Raw genomic sequence first — 20,760 nt, 5'->3', positions numbered from 1 at the left:
TCCCCTAAGGTGGTGAAAAAGGGGTTGAAAGTTTGTATGGATATCAAAAAATTTTTCGAACGCGGGACTTGAATCTTTGTATTTGGGGATATAATTAAAAGACAGGAAAAGTAATTTCAGCGTTTTGTAAAATTCATCCCCTAACAGGGTTAAAAAGGGATTGAAAGTTTGAATCCATTACAAATCCGAGTAGACACACATTTCTTATTGCCTCCCAGGCTTGAAATGCTTAGAATTACTCAAGGAACATATGTGATGAAGCTCATAGCTTAATAAAAAAATTTTGGGTCAACTTTATAACTGCTTCCGCTACCAACCTTAAACGCAAGTGCACTAATCGGGCAAGTGCTAGTGGGTTAATAGTGCAAAGGCCCAAATTATTTGGGCCCAAATATCTTCGAATAGCATAAACCTCATGCTCAAGGCCTTCAGTTTTTGTAGGGTGTAAACTTGAACCTTGAACGCATGTACGCTAATCGGACAAGTGCCAGTGGGTTTTAGCAGAGGCGTAACTAGGGGGGGGTTGGAGGGGGCACGTGCCCCGGGCGCCGTCCAAGGGGGGGGCGCCAAAATGGGCAAAATACCTCCCATAGAAAATGGACCAGCCAAAATGTAGGACACAGCCAAATTTTTTTTTCGCGACTTGCTCAGTAGGTGTAATCCCAAAATCTCCCTGGCAAGGAAAATGCAGTTATTTTTTAGCCAACCTGTATACAGGATGGTCCAAACCTTGACGTCCAAAAATTTTTTTTAGTATCGTCGTCGTGGGTTATCAGAATATATATACCCCATGATTAGCCGATTTTTCGTAGTTTACGAGTTTAACTTTTAACTTTTGTTAAGAAATTCCGGGGTGAAGCTTTGCTTTGCTTTTATGTCTTCTAATACATGTTCGTGGTATTTGCACATATAACATGAAATAGCGATGGGGAAGTGACACCATAAAATAATAGTAGAAATAACAAAAGAGGACTTTTTTAATGAATTACTAATTTGGAAGCTTTCCACCTCAGTTCCTTTGACCGGCGATTCTGAAAAATTAGGACTATTAAGTATCACTTTTTTGACCTTTTAAAAAAACTTAGGGTCTAGCAGTTTCTATAATAACAAAAAGTCCTTGAAATCGCTTGTATTTTATCATTATTTATTTTTTATTTATTTAGGTAAGGGCAACATCTAAGCTTGAACTCAGCTCAACTCAGCCAAGTGAGGATGCTGTTGTTTTAGCAACTGCGCCGTTGGTCAAGGATTATGTTACAAAAAGAAACAATAAAGTTCAATAGTTTTTTTTTCGAGGGAACAAGAAGTAGAGGCAGAGCTCCAACTCGCTGGACGGATCCACTCCTGGAGGCAATTAATAGTGGCACACAGTCCGCACTTCTTCAGGCTCAGAACAGAGCAGCCTGGAGGCTTCTTATAGACAGAGCTACTTATGGTGGTCACGACCCTCAGCTGTGAGGATAACGACGAAGAAGAAGAAGTTTTTTTTTTAAATTAAATCATCACCCCAGAATTTCTTAACAAACGTTAAAAGTAATAAAAATCATAATTCGAAAACTACGAAACGTCGGCTAACGTACATATTCTGATAGCCCACAGCGTGAGAAATTTAAAAAAAATATGGACGTCAAGGTTTGGACCACCCTCTATAAGACATGCCGTGATAACATCGCTCGTTCTATGATACTAGAATGTCGTGAAAAACCTGTGTCAGGTTTCGATGTGGGATCGGGACAAACTAGTCCAATTCAATCCCACCAAGACTCAATTTTGCGCGTTTAGGGCTAAGAAAACCTCATTTTTCAAGGCACAAGCCTTCAGGGAGTATTGGGAGCCTCGGTGTTGAGATCTCCATCAGTGACGTCCAATAATTTCGTAGCCACCTTGCTGGGTAGGCTGCGCTCGTATCCAAAAAAAAACTCGGTGTGCTCAATAAAGGGAGGCGATACTTTACTCTGGGGTAGACAGATCCCATTTATTGAGTACTGCTGTCACCTTTGGGCAGGAGCATCTGGATGCCACCTTGGACCCTTCAAACCAGTCCAAAGGCGCGCTGTACCTGTGAATAGTCTACGATCCCAAACTCACAAGCGATATTGAACCTTTAAGTCTAAGGAGATCTCCAAAAAATAAGTGTATAAATTTTAAAATGGTCGGCAACGCGCATGTGACCGCTGACCATCAGGTGGGTCGTAAGCTTGTTAGCCACCGATGTACTAAAAACACTTTTTTGTCTCAATTAAAAGTAAACTGTAAGTAATAAGTAAAAAAGTAACTCTTTCGTTAGTTCATTTCGTTTGAGGGGGAGGGGGGGCGCAAATTTGGTGCCTGCCCCGGGCGCCATATCCTCTAGCTACGCCTCTGGGTTTTAGTGCAAAAGCCGCTAAATAGGGCCCAAATATTTTCGAATAACAGAACCCTCATTGCTCTAGCTAGGCCTTCACACCTTCACAGCATTTGGAGGGTGTAAACTTGAACCTTGAACGCTAATGTGAGGTAATCGGGGAAGAGCCGGTTATTAGTGCCGTATATATCAACCGTCCAAATATCTTCGAATAATAGCTGAACCACGCTGGTGGCCTAGCGGTAAGAGCGTGCGACTTGCAATCTGGGGGTCGCGGGTTCAAACCCTGGCTCGTACCAATGAGTTTTTCGGAACGTATGTACGAAATATCATTTGATATTTGCCAGTCGCATTTCGGTGAAGAAAAACATCGTGAGGAAACCGGACTAATCCCAATAAGGCCTAGTTTCCCCTCTGGGTTGGAAGGTCAGATGGCAGTCGCTTTCGTAAAAATTTGTGCCTACGTCAAATCATGGGATTAGTTGTCAAGCGGACCCCAGGCTCCCATGAGCCGTGGCAAAATGCCGGGACAACGCCAGGAAGAAGAGAATAGCTGAACCACTCTGCAAAAACTGTTAAGGGCTCGAGCAATGAGGCATTCACAGTTTTTGCAGGGTGCAGGCACGAACCTTGAACGCATGTGCGGTAATCGGGCAAGAGCCGGTTATTAGTGCCGTATCGACCGCCCACGGCACGCGACCGTCTTCCCATTGCCGGTTTATTTACGTACCGAATCAGTTTTAGAACGTATACTTACGAGTTTTGTGAGTGATTTAAGAAGATTTGAGTTTACGTTAGGGGGTTTTGAAGAAAATAAAAACGCCTCCGGCGTGACTTAAAAGTCGTACCTAACAATCATCTTATTTTTTAGATTTCAGAATTTTTATGTTATTTCTACTCAGAACCACGAGCTCCTTCGATCCTGGTAGCAGAAAAAAAAAATCCTAAGATGTTTATTGCCTTTCCGTTACCGTCATACAAAGTGCATCAAAAATCATAAAAGTGTATTATTTTACATCAAAAATGGTAATGGTTCACTTACATAGCAATAATCTGAACATTTACACGCTACATTATGATTTTCTTTGAATGTTTAAGGCTGCCGAGTACCTGCTTTATATTATTTTGTTCAAAGTTAATGTTGCAATAGTTTTATTACAAAGATCGCTTGGCGACCCACTCACGGTTGTCCTATATAAAAAAAAACCGGGCAAGTGCGAGTCGGACTCGCGCACGAAGGGTTCCGTACCATAATGCAAAAAAAAACAAAAAGAAAGCAAAAAAAAAACGGTCACCCATCCAAGTACTGACCACTCCCGACGTTGCTTAACTTTGGTCAAAAATCACGTTTGTTGTATGGGAGCCCCATTTAAATCTTTATTTTATTCTGTTTTTAGTATTTATTGTTATAGCGGCAACAGAAATACATCATCTGTGAAAATTTCAACTGTCTAGCTATCACGGTTCGTGAGATACAGCCTGGTGACAGACGGACGGACGGACGGACGGACGGACAGCGAAGTCTTAGTAATAGGGTCCCGTTTTACCCTTTGGGTACGGAACCCTAAAAATCAGCCCCTAATTCCTGAGCCAAGCAACTAGATAAGAGAAAGCGACAGAAAGTAACTTGTTTGACCACAATATCACAAAACAGATAAGTACAGAAGTCAATCACATGTATGTACTTTACTTTTCATACCTACGCTCGGCGGTCGCTCTAGGGTTGCGATTGTTGCGAACTATGACTTATGCACAAAAAACTATTGTCGTAGTGGCACTCGTATCCATCGTATCGTATCTCGTATCTAGTTGTTTGATTTATTGTTGAGGATGAAACAGGAAGAATGGAAATATAAATTAATAATAACATTAATAACTCAAATAGGTATTTTCATTTTAATGTCATTGTTATATTACAAATTTGCCACAGAAAATATCTTGCGATGATTTCGAGATTGGCGAAATGTACGATTATTATAGTTTAAAGTGTAATTAATTCGCATTCTCATGTACAATGTAATATATTCGCATACGCATTCTCTCTGAAACCACTGGTAGCTTAAAAAACGACAATTCACCTGTTAATGTTGAATTTAAACAACCGTCCACTGTGCCGTCCACTGTACAGTTATAATAACTTTTTGTTTTGTTTCTCCATTATTGCACAAAAAAGTTCACATACGCGTGTCTCAAGCGGATGGCACTCGCGCTCGCAATGGTCCCAACTGGTCCGAGATATCGTGTCCGTGAGCAGTGTCTATGTGTGCGTTGCTCGAGCGCGCTTTGTATGTAGATTGATTTCTGTACCTATCTCTTTTGTGACAATATGCTTATGACAAGTTCCGAAGTTAAAATTTAATGAGTAAGGACTAATATTTAATTTGACCAAATCTGATAAGAGCTGCTAGCTGAGGAGGCAAAGTCGCTATATCTGTATAACTTATATCGCAACTGCTATGCAAATTAGAAACATTATACGAATAAAAGCAAGTACTTCTTCAAACTGTTCACAACCCTTGAAACCCGTGCGCTCCGCATGCCCCAGATGAATGTCGACATCAACTATACTCGTTATTTCACACAAAAACAAACTTTTTTAATATCAACCAACTTTATTAGTTGGCGGAATCTGTCCAGCAGTACCTAGTGGAAATTTTGTCGGGACGCGATGAAATTGTAGGAGCTATTGCCTTCTGATTTATTACTTCTCCATCGCCGCTGCAAGGGCTTGCTTCATCTATTTTGTGTAAAGGATTTAGTCTAACTATACCACTAGCGCACCTGCCTCTCTTTTCTTCAGCGTTGTAAACAACACTCATTTCATCTTCAGAATCCTCATTCTCCTCTGCCATATCCTCGCCTATTTCTTCAAGAGCGGACATTTTACATGTCTCTTTACGTATTTTAACTTTCTCTTCAGCACCATCTAATCTTTTTTCAATGCATGCTAGTTTATCTAAAATATTATCTAATTTCTGACTGTGATATTGCACATATCTATGCACAGTTTTAGTTTCTTCTTCCTTGGAATGCATTATTTCTGCTACTGATTCTCTGATCGCTTCTATGACTGGCTTGCGGATTGATTCATAGAAAAGGTCTTTAGCCGTGTCATCCATGAGATGAATTTTTATCTTGGCTTCACCGGATGTTTGTAATAGTTCAGTAGCTAAAGCCTCCAAAGACTCGGATGCGGCGACGTGAGATCTATCCAATCTTTTATCATTATGACGCGTTTTTCTTGTTTTTCTTTCAGTTAATTCAGAAACAGTACTATTAAGAGATTGGCTGATGACTATATTTTCTACAGACGATCTGCTAAAAGATTCATGACTGAAACTCTCTGTCTGACTTTTAAAATTTTCTTTACGAAACGTTTCTATAACTTTCTTTTCTTGTTGCTTTCTGTACGTCCTTGGATCTTGGCTGACAGGATTATCTCTTGGCTTATTATTCCTGAGCCGTGATTTTCTTGAGGTCTTTATAGTATAGTAAACAGGAGACCTATCGTTGGCGCTCGGAGGAATGACTATAGGGACTATATTTTTTGCGAATCTTATAGTCTGTCCTATAACTTCGTCGTTACATACACTGGTTTCATCGATATCCTTATCAGTTTTGTTTGCTTTATTTTGTGTAGATGTTTTAGGTCTTGTTTTCTTCATGCGATCTATAATTTTTAGCTCAGTTTTGACAGTATTTTGATTAACACCAGGAACAGTTTCCTTAGAGTTGTTGAAGAATTTCTTATGAATGTAAGACACTGAGTTACAAGACCGTTTACTAGGATAGTAATTTTCTAAATTTATACCGTTAATCTCCTTTGCTGGAAAATCTGTGAAATAAATAAAGTATGAATTATTTTTAATTAACCCTTAGTAAAAAGAAAACCTCCATAACCTCATGTTTGGAAGTCGGTTAAAGATGCGATGAATTTATAGTTATTATCATTCCTATCAGTGTAATATCGTAAAATAGGTGAAGTAGAAAACATTACAATTTATTCTATGGCGAGCCTTAACATTTAATTACCTTGTGCCATGTATGAAGTTTCTTTTACTTTATTTGTATAACAACGTTACAAAATTACTACTAAATCAAGTACAACTAATAAAATAATATAAGTAGTTTTAGAAATTGTCAATTAGTGTTTATTTCCAATTGACATTGACAGTCGTTGTGGCAACAAGACTGAGAGCCAAAGTGTCATTTGAGGTTATCATATTAAAAAGTTTGTATAAAAAAAAGTATAGGGTATAGCTTGGAGGATATAACCAATGGAGACGCCATGTCTAAAATTTTCGGTACAAAATAGTCTGCCGTTTTTTGCGGGGGAGGGGCACATCAAATGTATAGGTACGTCATGTCAGATAAACGTCAGTCCATACATATGGTTGACATGTGGTTGACCATTGGCCGCCTATTTTCGACAGAGGGGAACGCCTGTTAATGGCGGCTCCATTGTTAATTACTCCGAGGGGTATAGTTTCGTACCGACCTATAGGCTCCGTGCATGAACTATAGGGGGCAGCATAGGAGCCGTCAGATTTTTGGCGCGAGGCGTGAATGTGTCTTTATGATTCCGATATAGCCCACAAGATGGCAGAACCTAATATGCACAAGGACTTGCACTTGCTTTGGCAATCTACATGTGCATATATGTTTCCGACTCAGGCCACAAGATGGCAGACCCTCTAAAAGTGACATTCCATTTCCAACTGCAGCTGCAATACTGTTCATTTTACTATGGAAACGCGTCGCTGTCATTGTTAATTTCCATAGTAAAATGAACAGTATTGCAGCTGCAGTTGGAAATGGAATGTCACTAGGGACCGTGCTCCCTATACCCTATACTTATACAAATTTCACACACGTCAAAAAACACAATTTGACCGACATTTCACAGGTGTGTCTTTCTTTAAGGTGGTTCGCTTTTCATACAAAATTCAATCAAAGCTCATTAAGTAACTACACACTATTAGTACACAAATATTTCCGCATTTATCTTCTTTCGAATATTCGTTTGCGCGAAATTAACAGGAAAACAATGTTTCATACAGAAATCATGCAAAAATCATAGTTAACTTTTCATCAATTTTACGTATGTGTGTGTCACAAATGTCGTGTACAGATACATTTGCGACGTTGCCATACCATTTCCGACGTTGCCGGGCTGACCACGGCTCGAATTTGGAGTGCCGTCATGTTTAGTGCAATTTTATTGACACTGATATTTGACAGGTAGTTAATTGACCTAAGCGAGAAGTTCGTCAGCTTAGCTAAGAACTATCATGGCGTGTTATGCAAGCAGTCGCTTTTTTGCTTGCAAACGGAAGATTCCCGGTTCGATCCCCAGTAATTGTATGCTGGAACATAACTTTTTGTATTTTTGTTACACCTAAATTTCGTATTGTTTTTTTTTTATTTAATTTTTCTTATTATCATAAATCGATTATTAAGTATGGGCTAAACGTATTCTTTTATTTTTACAAAGATAATTAGAAATTATACTCTACCTAATCTCTCTGATTTTTACAATCAGGACATCCTCACTGCAATAAAAACCGGGCAAGTGCGAGTCGGACTCGCGCACGAAGGGTTCCGTTCCGTGCCATAATGCAAAAAAAAAACAAAAAAAAGCAAAAAAAAAACGGGCAAGTGCGAGTCGGACTCGCGCACGAAGGGTTCCGTACCATAAAGCAAAAAAAAAAACGGAAAAAATGCAAAAAGAAAGCGGTCACCCATCCAAGTACTGACCCCGCCCGACGTTGCTTAACTTTGGTCAAAAATCACGTTTGTTGTATGGGAGCCCCACTTAAATCTTTATTTTATTCTGTTTTTAGTATTTGTTGTTATAGCGGCAACAGAAATACGTTATCTGTGAACGCTACGCTATCACGGTTCGTGAGATACAGCCTGGTGACAGACGGACGGACGGACGGACAGCGAAGTCTTAGTAATAGGGTCCCGTTTTACCCTTTGGGTACGGAGCCCTAAAAAGAAGTGTATAAAATTTCCTGTGGTTAAAAATAATGGAATCTTGACGTGTCTTTTAATTGAAAAACACATTTTAAAAATAAGTTACGGCAAATATGTAACAATTATAAATCTAATACGATCATTTATATTCTTCTGCTTTCATAAGTAATCGTTTTTGATTTTTAAAAAACCTGATAACACTGAGTATGTGGGGGAAGCGCTGCTGGCCTAGCGGAAAGCAATTCGGAGGTCGCGGGTTCTAACCCCGGCTCGTACCAATGATTTTTCGAACTTTTGTACGAAATAGCATTTGATACCTACCTATTTATACACCGATATTTTTCGGTGAAAGAAAACAATGTGAGGAAACCGGACTAATCCAAATAAGTTTACTCTCTGGGTTGGTAGGTCAGGGCAGTCGATTTCGTAAAAACTAGTGCGCATGCCAATTCTGGGATTAGTTGCCAAGCGGAGATTGAATATCTGGGAGACCGACCAAAGCTTACAAAACATAAAAACTCAAAAATGCGCGTTTTCTCATAGACCTAGCTAAGAGATCAAACCCCTTATAGCAAATTTCATCGAAATCGTTAGAGCCGTTTCTGATACCATCCAAATATATAAATAAATAATTATATATCTAATAATTGCTCGTTTAAAGGTAAGATAACACAAAGGAGAAACAAAAAGAAATTACCTACTCGCACCAGTCTTGAACCCCAATCCTCTTGCACGTATTTCCACGAACATACCGTTACGCTATTGCAACATACTTACGTTGTGTGAAATTGTCTACTACAAGGATGACGGAAACACTGTTTGCATGTGTGAGTAATAGTAGGAAAAAGCGTGACAGCAACACTCCGTCGAATTAAAAAGGTGGTTTTTGCACAATGAAGTATTCAATGTTTATTTTAATAGTTCAATATTTACTTAAAGAGTGCGCGAAACATACTTTTAAGTATACAAATACCAAGACCATTTCACAAAAAAATAAAATCTGAAATTTTGCAAAAGTGGTGCCATCTAGCGAGAGTTAAGTTTTGAGTAACCTAGGCGAACCACCTTAAAGGTTAAATAAATCAGTGCAAGTAGATATTCTATTCTGTAGCCGTTTTATTTACAATACATATATGTACCTACCTACATTACATTAGGTGCATTATAAAAGAAAACTACTATCTGTCTTTCAATAATAAATAAGAGACACTTTGAGCTCCGAGCCAAGCAAGATTTTATTCATGAAACCGCATGTAAAACTTAAGTTCTCTGCAGTATAGCATCTTTACAAAAATACAATTCAACTAGAAACAACCTTCCTTCTATGTTTTTAAAGTTGAATCTAGATTGCGCCAACAATTCTTTACAGCAAATAGAAATGCACGTACAGCATTTAAAATTACATTTGCTAGTTTCAAATTGCATCTTACACCGTTAATGTTAAAGTTGAAATTTGATTGCATTCTTTCCGTTTTCAGATGTGATGTCTCTCAAGGACGAAATTTGCGTGTACCTTACATTATTAAGGTGCTCAGTTGTTCTGAATTGAACTTTCCGCTGTATACTCAAGGTTGGAATTCGCGTGTGCTGTCAATCAAGTCGATGGTGCCGTTTGAGTTGTAACCTTGTGGTATTGGTGTTAAGGTTGAAGTTTGTGGGGGTAGAGATAAGGGGCCTTGCTGATAGCTGACTAACGGAAGAATCTCTGGGTTGGCGCGCTTCCTGGCCGAAACTTGGTGAATAAGATAACGGCCTTTTACGTTAAAAAATCCGTTTTGTGGAGTCACAGTTTATAAAACAATACAGTCATTCGACGAGCCATCTAGACAGGGCAACCGTGCGGGGTGCGAGGGGCGAATGTGTGGTTCACGCACCCGAGCTGCATACATCGCTATTGTTAATTAGTGGCTCGGTACTACTTACAGTGTTAGTGTGTCTTATTTGAAATGTGCAGTTTTTTGGGCAGTTGTGTAAAAGTCTGTGACAACCCTACTGTGTTCTTGTGCGGTGTTGGCATTTACACAAACATCTCTTACCTACTTACTTTTATGATGTGGTACAGTTACTTACTTACTTACTTGGTTGGCGCGGTGACCCAAAATGAGTCTTGGCCTCCAACACAAGAGCACGCCACTTTGATCGGTCCAGAGCGGTATCCCGCCAGCTTTCGCCGACGCCGAGCTCACGGAGATCTGCCTCCACTCTATCTGCCCAACGGTATTTAGGACGACCAACAGGACGGCTTCCATTTGGTCGACCCAAGTAGGCCCTTTTGGCTGCCCGATCTTCACCCATCCTTTCGAGATGGCCAAGCCAGCGGAGACGATGCGCTTTGGTCTCACCTATTATGTTCGGCTCGGCTATCAGATGTTCTATCTCGGCATTCTTTCGGATCGTCCAACTGCCATCGTCTCTTTTAACGGGTCCCAGAATCTTCCTTAACACCGTACGTTCTGTGACTAAAAGGCTGTTTTCCTCCTTAAGTGTTAGTTTCCAAGCCTCACACCCATACATCAGAATGGGGCGGATTACGGTCTTGTAGATCCGTAGCTTTGTATGTCTACTTAGAAGCTTGGACACCAAAACCTTATGGAGCGCAGCACTGCAGTGTAAGGCGTTTAGAGTTCGGATGTTGGTTTCGTCCTCCGTTGTAGGTATGTATGTCAGTGACAGTGCACAACTAGCATCAATCTGACCTGGGGACCTAGCCTATATAACATCCCTTTCTAGAAAACGCCAATCAAAACTGAAACGTGCTATTTTAAAGGGGTTAAATAAATTGCAAAGCTCCGGCTTGTTCAAAGAAAGCTATAGCACGTTAGCACAAAAAAAAAATGAAATTAAATACTTAGTAAAAATGTGGTGTCTAAAATTGCTTGCTATAGGAACCTACTTTGGGAGATGAAAAAGCGAACACAAATTATATTATAGAAACTTTATTAAACCTAAGATCTTGCCAGTGGTAAGTTTGTGATTTAATCCTAACCTGCGAATCTGTGTGAACCTTTAACTTGATTTGACGACACCTAATTTTAGAACTTAGCTCAGTGGAAAGCTGGGCCGCTTAACAGGTCCAGAATAAAGCTTCACACAGAATTCTACTTATTTAAGAACTAATTTATTTTAATACTAAATACTATGTACCAGGATTTTCAAATGTATTTATCTTACTTTAGTGGTTGCTCAAAATTCTAAATTTACTCTAAACTTTGCAGCTGGCGCTGATGCCCTACTAAATTAAATCATGGAAAGGACCGACCTCAGAATTTAAACGTTCCTCAGATGCAGCGGGATGACAGGCTGCTTTCCCCGGTGAAGCTTGATGCTGAGCGGTGACGTAGAGCTCAGGGGCCGCGCACGTGGTACCAAAATGACGTGGCAGAGGCAGATGGCGTGCTTAAATTCCTCGCTCCAGGAGGTCTCCAAAATTAAATTGACTTCTAGGATTTTGAAGCTTTTGAGATAAATTACTCAACGAATGAAATAAATTAATGAATAAATGAATGAGTAAATAAATCCCGGCTCCGCACTGGTAGCTGCTAAGCCTTCTAGCGGAGCGCTCCCTTCCCTCGAGCAGGAGTCTCTTCAGTGGAGCTTCCGAAGGACTCAAGCCGTTTCCATCTTTCAGACCACCATGCCGAAAGTGTGGTCTTCCCACAAATTGGGCTCTTGCGAGCGAGTGTCCCCAGAGGGGGTCCCGAATCAAATGTGCATATCATTCTCGAATGATCTCCAATATGGAGTCCCTGAGAGCCCTAACAAAAGGTAATAGGGTGGCAGTCCCTTGAAGACACAAATCCCACGGAAATTCTGTCTGAATTATTTAGACAATATTACTCCTGAGCCTAAGAAATATATTTTACCATTTAATCTAATATTGTTTCATTCCAGAGCCACTTTGTAAGTCTGTAATTTCTATGTTTTGTTTTAAATCAAAATTGTTTTTTATCTTATAAATCCTACCTACTTCATACAAAGTTTTCCTGGAGTGACAACATAAATATCTCAAGTTTTAATTATTTTTAGTCATATGACAACCCCGACAACAGATAAGCATCGAGAGGTGCATCTGAATGCAACAGATTATGCATAGAAATGCAATCAATGAGGTTTGTTTTGGACACCGTTAAAAACGTTGAAATAAGAAGAGGTATTTTTCTTTTAATTTTCAATCGACCCAAAATACTTATTTTGAATTTAGAAAAATGTACTACGTTACAATACCCCCCTCCCCGATTTTAAGGTTCAACGTAGGTGAACCGCTCGCTGTCCTCAGCGACTCGGATCCTACAAATAAGTTTATTGGACCAGACCAACAACACACCCAAAGGCAAGAAAACTAACCTAATAAACAAGCTAATCAAATTGAACAAAAATCTAACGCGGCTTCGAGATTTTGTCCCACAGGAGTCTAAGGACTCTACTCTATATATCTTGAAACAAATCTATCGTTTCTCCAAACATGGATCACCCGAATCTAAAAACCAACTACCAAATATAAAATCTCGAACCCACGTTAACATACGGAAGGTGAAAAAAAACTATGCGGCCATCTGCGCAACACATAGAAAAAAACCTCCGTTATGCCTTACAATCCAGTGAACAAACCGTTGACCTTCTCAGCACAACGCGGAAAAACTTGTTGTACTGAGAAAGCCAATTCCAACCGCCAGGACCGATGTTCAGCATTCATCAATATAAACTCTCCTTGTCCGGGCAAAATGATGAAGTCTGGGCAATAAACCATCACCCGACTCCAACAACCATAAATCCAAACCGGAAAACAATCCAACAAAATCTAAGTTTCAAACCATCAAAGTTGCTAAATTGAGTTTTAATCTCTACCTAAAAGATTTGTCCCCGACTGACTTGTCGGAGGAAACGAAACGTCCCAAATCATGTTGCACAACACCCCCAAAAAATACGGTATACCTAAATAAAAAACGATGTACGGCAACATGCGAAATAGTACTACCAAAAAAATCGTTAGGTCTAACGCCTACCGACACGTGATTTAAAAAAAAAAACGCTAAGTTAAAAAACAAAATAAAGTACTATTTCGATATTTGTCGGGTATGGTAAGTACCGGACAAAGCGCAACAATGCGTTACCATTTGGTCATATTAAAGATAGCTCCGATGTTGGGGTTGAGAGGTACTTAGCAGGTGAGTGGTTTGTCGTCCTTGGCGGCACGACGACTGGTACAAGACGAGGGATCGTGCGTCCAAGGATAACTTTTCCAAACTCTAAAACCATACTAAGTCCTATAGTCCAAATCGCTCTGAGACTGAGCACAGCTTCGATCGCGCCTAACATACATCACGCACTAACAGATTCAAACATTCATCGCCCATGCAAAAATAATAACGTAACAGTTTTACTGTTCGCCACGTTCCGAACAAAATTCGTGAATTAAATATTTCCCGAATATTTAACACTACTAACGATCTCAACCGTTTTTGATGTTATGAGAGGTAGGTGATAGTGGTTGTCAACTCTGGTGGCAAGACGACAAGCCTAAAGAGACTCGGGGTCTTGCGTCCAGAGATAACTTCCACCTCTTAACTTACTACTTAAAATCTTTAATATGCCACGACCCAATTGGGTGACCATCCAGCCTTTCAAGCTCATAAACTAAAGGAGATAAAACCTTTTTAACTCTGCACGGTTCATACTTAGGTGCGAGTTTTGACATAACAAACTTAGAGGCGTCACTTTGTGTATAAGTACGCTTGTGAACAATATCCCCTACTGAAAACTTCGCCTCTCGGCGTCTCAAATTATAATATTTGGCATTTGTTTCATGTGCTTGCAGCATACGTACCCTAACCTGCTCAAAAATGTCTCTCATACAACCAAATTCGCCTGCATACTCCTCTCTAGGCATACCCACGTCGTACTGTTTATCAGTATCTTTATAAAATGAGCCGTTAATGACGGGTTCCCTAGCGTGCACTAAAAAGAAAGGAGAATACCCTGTGGTTTCACTTACTGCACTGTTTATCGCAAACCTGATTTGGTGCAGCTTTTCGTCCCATGTACGGTGATTGTCCTTTACGTAAGACGCTACGGCGGTCATCACTACCTTATTATAACGCTCGACTAAATTTACCTGCGGAGTATAGCGCGGGCCATAAAAAATGTTAGGTACGTTGTAGCGTTTCAATAACTGCTTAAACTCTGATCCCGTGAATTGCGTTCCATTGTCTGCAATCACGGTTTCAGGCACGCCATGTTCCAAAATGACATGGTTTTCAAAATGCTTCGCCACCAAAGCGCTAGTAGCGCGGCGAAGTGGAAATAGCAGTGTGTGTTTCGAAAAGCAACATGTAACAACAAATAAAAATGTATAACCTGCGCGAGAGCGCGGCAGTGGACCGACGAGATCTATACTAACTACCAACCATGGTCGTCGACATACCTTTGGCTGTCCCATGAGGCCTGCAGTCGGTTTCTGCGAGTGCTTGTACGCTGCACAAACATCGCACGCTTTTACGAACTCGACTACATCCTTATACATACCGGGCCAAAAGTAAGTCAACGCCAACCGGCGATGAGTTTTAAAAACACCTAAATGCGCAGCAGTTGCTTCGCAATGATTTTGCTGCAAAACTCTCTTACGATCACACTTCTTCACCACTTCCTTCCAATCGAACTCTCGCAACAAATTATACTTTGACTTTGAAAGTCTAAAAAGTTTCCCGTCTTTTAAACAAAAATTTGGAAAATTTGCGGGAAAAGATCTACAACCATTGAAGATCTTATCATACCATTCATCTGGCTCAACGTCATCATTTGTCACGTTTATTGCATCTACTTGCATGAGTCTTGACAGTGCGTCAGGCACAACGTTAAGTGATCCCTTTCTGTGCTCAATCTCAAAGTCGAATTGAGACAGTCTGCAACCCCAACGAGCTAACCTCCCTGACGGGTTTTCAAGATTCATGAACCATTTGAGTGACGCGTGATCCGTGATCACTTTAAACTTACGTGAGCCTAAATATGCCTGAAATTTCTCCACTGAAAATATGACCGCAAGAGCCTCCCTTTCAGTGGCGCTGTAGTTTCGCTCACTTTTGTTCAGGGCGCGGCTAACGTATGCGATCGGATGCTCAACCCCCTGGATGGTCTGGGAAAGCATTCCACCGATTCCGTATGAAGACGCATCACAATGTACTGAAAATTCCTTTTTAAAATCCGGTACCGCCAAAATGGGTGCCGTCACTAGAGCGTTCTTCAAAATCTTAAATGCTTCCTCTGCTTCCGCAGACCACTCGAAAGGTGGCGCCTTCTTGCCCTGTGACGTAAGTTTATTCAAAGGAGCGGCTATCGATGCGAAATTTCGGATAAACCGTCGATACCAGGAACACGTTCCTAAGAATGCCCTTACGTCACGCGCATTCGTGGGTGTGGGGAAGTTTAGAACGGCAGAAACCTTGTCAGGATCAGTACGCAACCCGAACTCGTCCACGACGTAACCGAGGTATTTTATGGACTGCCTGAAAAACTTAGATTTCTCGAAATTAATAGTTAAATTCGCCTTTTCCAACTTCGCCAACACACGATTTAGCAAAAGCAAGTGCGTCTGAAAATCTGATGAGCAAATAACGATGTCATCGATGTAACAAAAAGCTAAACCGGTTTCGATGTCACCTGTCAAATTGTGATCAATAAGGCTGTCCATCAGCCTCTGCTGACGCGCAGATGCGCCGCAGAGACCAAAAGGCATGACCTTGAACTTAAACATTCCACGACCGGGCACGCAAAAACTTGTCTTTTCCTGTGATGTTTCAGCTAACGGGATCTGCCAGAATGAGGAACTTAAATCGATCGAGGTCAGGTATTTCGCTTCCTTCAAACTATCCAAAATCTGGGGTATATACGGAATGGAATACGAATCTCCCTTTGTGACCGCATTTAATTTCCTGCAATCTAAACAAAATCGCCAATCACCGTTAGGTTTTTTAACTAAAAGAGCCGGGTTATTCCACGGACTCTCACAGGGTGTAACTACGTCCAATTTTAACATACGGTCCAACTCGGAGGCTAAAGCAGCGCGTTTTTCCGGCGATAACGGGTACTGTTTCGTTTTGATGGGCGTGGCATTACCAGTATCGATAACATGCTCCGTCAAGCTGGTTCTGCCAAGCCCCTTCTCCTCGAACGAAATGTTTTTAAATTTCCCTACGACGGTGTCCGCGAGTTCCCTCTCGGCCGCAGTTAAATGCTCGTAAGACCGAATCGTGTGTACTTGTTCTGCACTTAAACCGTTACAACTAAAATAATTTTCAGGTGGAGTCATGTGTTTCGCATTTTTTAAACATTCAGGCAATAAATCAAAAGCTTTCCAAAAATCATACCCTAAAATAACGTAATTCACGATCGAGGGTATTACTACAAACTTTATCACTTTGGTAGTATTTTCAAACGTAACCGGGACAAAAATGTACCCAATCGACTCGCAATTTACTCCATTTGCGACCCTACACGAACTAGAGTACGCTTCCTGAAATGTAAAACCAAATTTGACAAAATCTAAATGGGCATTGTTCCCTAAAACTGACAATGCTGAACCGCTATCGGCCAATCCATAAATCTCAAAATCATTTGCTTTAAATTTTAAATATGGTCTAATATCGTCTTTATTTGGAGCAAACAGAATCGTAGCAATCGAACTAGCATTTTTATTTTGTTCAATCGATTTAAACTTTAATCGATTCGATTGACACTTGCTACGATTCAACCTTAGGCGTTTTTTGACTGTTGTTGCATTGGTTTTGTAACGTTACCCTTTTGACAGATCTCACATTTCGATCGTATTGTATTTGCTTTCCCACAGCCAAAACAGCTATACGAATTTAATTTAGGCTTTTCTTTACACAATTTAAAATTATGATCCGGTTTACCACATTTGTAACAAACTCCACGATGTGGTTTCGAAAACTTCGCGTCCGAAAACCTTGGTTGCTGTTTTCGCTGTGAAAAGGAACTATCCGACTTGGTCGCGAAGCTTGAGCTTTGTTTAGCAGCGATGGCATTCACCTGAGGTTGCTTGGCACTGGAGCCTTTATAAACATGATCACGACAAAGTGTATGCTCGCTGACCTTGGGCGGTTCTACAAATAATTTCGCCCTTTGCTGTGAAAACTCAACCTTGCGACAATAAGCCTTCAGTTCGGCGACCGACTTAATATCTACCAATGCCAACTGCTGAGTAAAATGTGGGCGAATGTTGTGCAACAAGATGTCCAGTTTCGCCTCCTCCGGTAAGTCTGATTTTAATCTAGCAAACATTCCTGACATTACCGCAAAATATAAGTGGATGGGTTCGTTTTCCCCCTGCGTTCTAGCTTGAATTTCCTGTCTCAGCCTAAAATCATAGTCACCGGGGACAAACTCATCCAACAAAAGTGACTTTAAATCCTGCCAACTTGAAACCGAACCCTTGATACCTCTAAACCACAACAGTGCCGAGTCTACAAATAAATGTGGTGCCGCCCTAAATAGTTTGGCATCTGAAACCCCATTTGCTTCTTTTAGTTCCTCCACACGCTCCAAAAATGAGCGCGGGTCTGTCAAACCATTAAATTTAACCTGCCATTTTGAAATATTCAAATCACTAGAGCACTGAACCTGCATTTCCCTAATACCGCTTGTTAACATTTCAGAATTATTGCCGGAGACCAAAGGATTTGGATTTGAAACCTCTGCGCTGCCGCTGGGTGCTGCTGGACTTGAACCTGGACCCTCAATCTTTGCCAATAAACTCTCAAGCTTGGATTGCAAACTAGTCTTCAGTTCTAGCAATGTCTGGTTGCGTTCCGGCTGAACCCTAGCCAGACGGTGATAAATATGGTAGCCGAGGGCTTTAGCGCGACTTAAAGAATACCTCTCCTTTGTCTCACAATATTTGTCAACAATAGAAGCCAAATCGATCACTTTCTCCGAGACAATGCCTAGCTCTGACTCCGCTGACAGTTCAGTCTCCACTATGTCCTCGCTAGGCGCTTCTAAAATAAGAGACCTAAGTTGCTTTCTCAAAGCGTCAACCGTGGTTGCAGGAGTTTCCGACCGAATTTGAACCTCATAAATCAACTCATCCTTCAAAAGACTGTGAAATTGAATGCTGCGCTCCATTTTTAACTAGTGTATAAACTACTGTATTGAAAATTCTGGTATTAACAATATGTATTGTATGTATGACTGTATCACTATGTTGTTTTCTAATAAGATTAAATAATATTAAATAGTGTACTATTTTCTTAAAACCAACCTTAATCTACAAATAATCCTTAATGAGTAAAGTATTTTTTCTACCGAAAATACTTTCTAACTGACAGGTGTACACTTTCAAACGTCAACTTTCTTTTTAAATTTGCAAAGTGAAAGCTACTATGAAATTGGTTCCAAACAATACCACAAACTGCCAAGAAAGTAATATTTCCAACAAAATTCAATGCTTTTTACTTTAAATATGTAACAATGAGCTGACACTAAAGAAATTTAAGGGAAATGTAAGCAAGTACTATAAATTAATTGTTATTCCTCAAATTCGAATATCTTTGTAATAAGTCCGTACTACAAAAGAATGCACAAAAACCTTTTTAAATTTCAATTTTACGCTTAAAAACGACACAAATTCAAAACAAATGTTGAAATTAAATCTTAATATCTAAAATGAGTGAAATTTCCTAGCATGTACTTGGTGCAAAGTACAAAACCACGTTATTTTTTACGGTTGGCAATAACCTCAAAAATCAAAAAATTGCTTGTCACTTTCTCTTCCAAAAAAACATCAAATAAATTGCAGCAAACCAGCAAGATTGCAATCAAATCTTCAAATTACTATATCTAAAGACTATTTAATGAATAAAGAGCAACCAAGACTAAACAAAAGGTGAGTAACACAGTAAATATTTCACAACTTTCCTGGTACATGAAATTTCACAAGATTCCTTTAGCAAGTTTATACCCAGGGCGCCAGTGAAACGTGCTATTTTAAAGGGGTTAAATAAATTGCAAAGCTCCGGCTTGTTCAAAGAAAGCTATAGCACGTTAGCACAAAAAAAAAATGAAATTAAATACTTAGTAAAAATGTGGTGTCTAAAATTGCTTGCTATAGGAACCTACTTTGGGAGATGAAAAAGCGAACACAAATTATATTATAGAAACTTTATTAAACCTAAGATCTTGCCAGTGGTAAGTTTGTGATTTAATCCTAACCTGCGAATCTGTGTGAACCTTTAACTTGATTTGACGACACCTAATTTTAGAACTTAGCTCAGTGGAAAGCTGGGCCGCTTAACAGGTCCAGAATAAAGCTTCACACAGAATTCTACTTATTTAAGAACTAATTTATTTTAATACTAAATACTATGTACCAGGATTTTCAAATGTATTTATCTTACTTTAGTGGTTGCTCAAAATTCTAAATTTACTCTAAACTTTGCAGCTGGCGCTGATGCCCTACTAAATTAAATCATGGAAAGGACCGACCTCAGAATTTAAACGTTCCTCAGATGCAGCGGGATGACAGGCTGCTTTCCCCGGTGAAGCTTGATGCTGAGCGGTGACGTAGAGCTCAGGGGCCGCGCACGTGGTACCAAAATGACGTGGCAGAGGCAGATGGCGTGCTTAAATTCCTCGCTCCAGGAGGTCTCCAAAATTAAATTGACTTCTAGGATTTTGAAGCTTTTGAGATAAATTACTCAACGAATGAAATAAATTAATGAATAAATGAATGAGTAAATAAATCCCGGCTCCGCACTGGTAGCTGCTAAGCCTTCTAGCGGAGCGCTCCCTTCCCTCGAGCAGGAGTCTCTTCAGTGGAGCTTCCGAAGGACTCAAGCCGTTTCCATCTTTCAGACCACCATGCCGAAAGTGTGGTCTTCCCACAAATTGGGCTCTTGCGAGCGAGTGACCCCAGAGGGGGTCCCGAATCAAATGTGCATATCATTCTCGAATGATCTCCAATATGGAGTCCCTGAGAGCCCTAACAAAAGGTAATAGGGTGGCAGTCCCTTGAAGACACAAATCCCACGGAAATTCTGTCTGAATTATTTAGACAATATTACTCCTGAGCCTAAGAAATATATTTTACCATTTAATCTAATATTGTTTCATTCCAGAGCCACTTTGTAAGTCTGTAATTTCTATGTTTTGTTTTAAATCAAAATTGTTTTTTATCTTATAAATCCTACCTACTTCATACAAAGTTTTCCTGGAGTGACAACATAAATATCTCAAGTTTTAATTATTTTTAGTCATATGACAACCCCGACAACAGATAAGCATCGAGAGGTGCATCTGAATGCAACAGATTATGCATAGAAATGCAATCAATGAGGTTTGTTTTGGACACCGTTAAAAACGTTGAAATAAGAAGAGGTATTTTTCTTTTAATTTTCAATCGACCCAAAATACTTATTTTGAATTTA

At 40.0% G+C, this 20,760-nt stretch overlaps 2 protein-coding genes and 2 long non-coding RNA genes across 4 annotated transcripts in view; 2 read left to right on the top strand and 2 right to left on the bottom strand.

Annotated features, from left to right (window-relative positions):
- Positions 1–20,760, top strand: part of LOC134671786 (sodium/potassium/calcium exchanger Nckx30C) — a 137,062-nt gene that overhangs the window by 51,578 nt on the left and 64,724 nt on the right. The window lies entirely within an intron of this gene.
- The window catches only part of LOC134671797 (uncharacterized), a 498,925-nt gene continuing 481,596 nt past the window's right edge, over positions 3,432–20,760 (bottom strand). The window contains exon 3 of the long non-coding RNA XR_010099274.1: positions 3,432–3,443. This is a non-coding gene — a long non-coding RNA (uncharacterized LOC134671797). The remainder of the gene's footprint in view (positions 3,444–20,760) is intronic.
- On the bottom strand, positions 4,695–6,505 carry LOC134671770 (uncharacterized). The gene is made up of 2 exons (XM_063529601.1): positions 6,377–6,505; positions 4,695–6,179 (listed from the first exon to the last, which is right to left on the bottom strand). Exons 1-2 carry the CDS (start codon positions 6,384–6,386, stop codon positions 4,960–4,962), a joined length of 1,230 nt encoding a protein of 409 aa, XP_063385671.1. The 5' UTR covers positions 6,387–6,505; the 3' UTR covers positions 4,695–4,959.
- LOC134671794 (uncharacterized) lies at positions 16,804–19,014 on the top strand. The gene is made up of 2 exons (XR_010099272.1): positions 16,804–17,589; positions 17,992–19,014. It is a non-coding gene; the product is annotated as an uncharacterized LOC134671794 (long non-coding RNA).

The sequence above is a fragment of the Cydia fagiglandana genome, chromosome 16, assembly GCF_963556715.1.
Source record: "Cydia fagiglandana chromosome 16, ilCydFagi1.1, whole genome shotgun sequence".
In the NCBI taxonomy this organism is placed as follows: domain Eukaryota; kingdom Metazoa; phylum Arthropoda; class Insecta; order Lepidoptera; family Tortricidae; genus Cydia; species Cydia fagiglandana.
The sequence above is the reverse complement of the archived record's forward strand: the minus strand, read 5'-3'. Positions and strand labels throughout refer to the sequence as shown.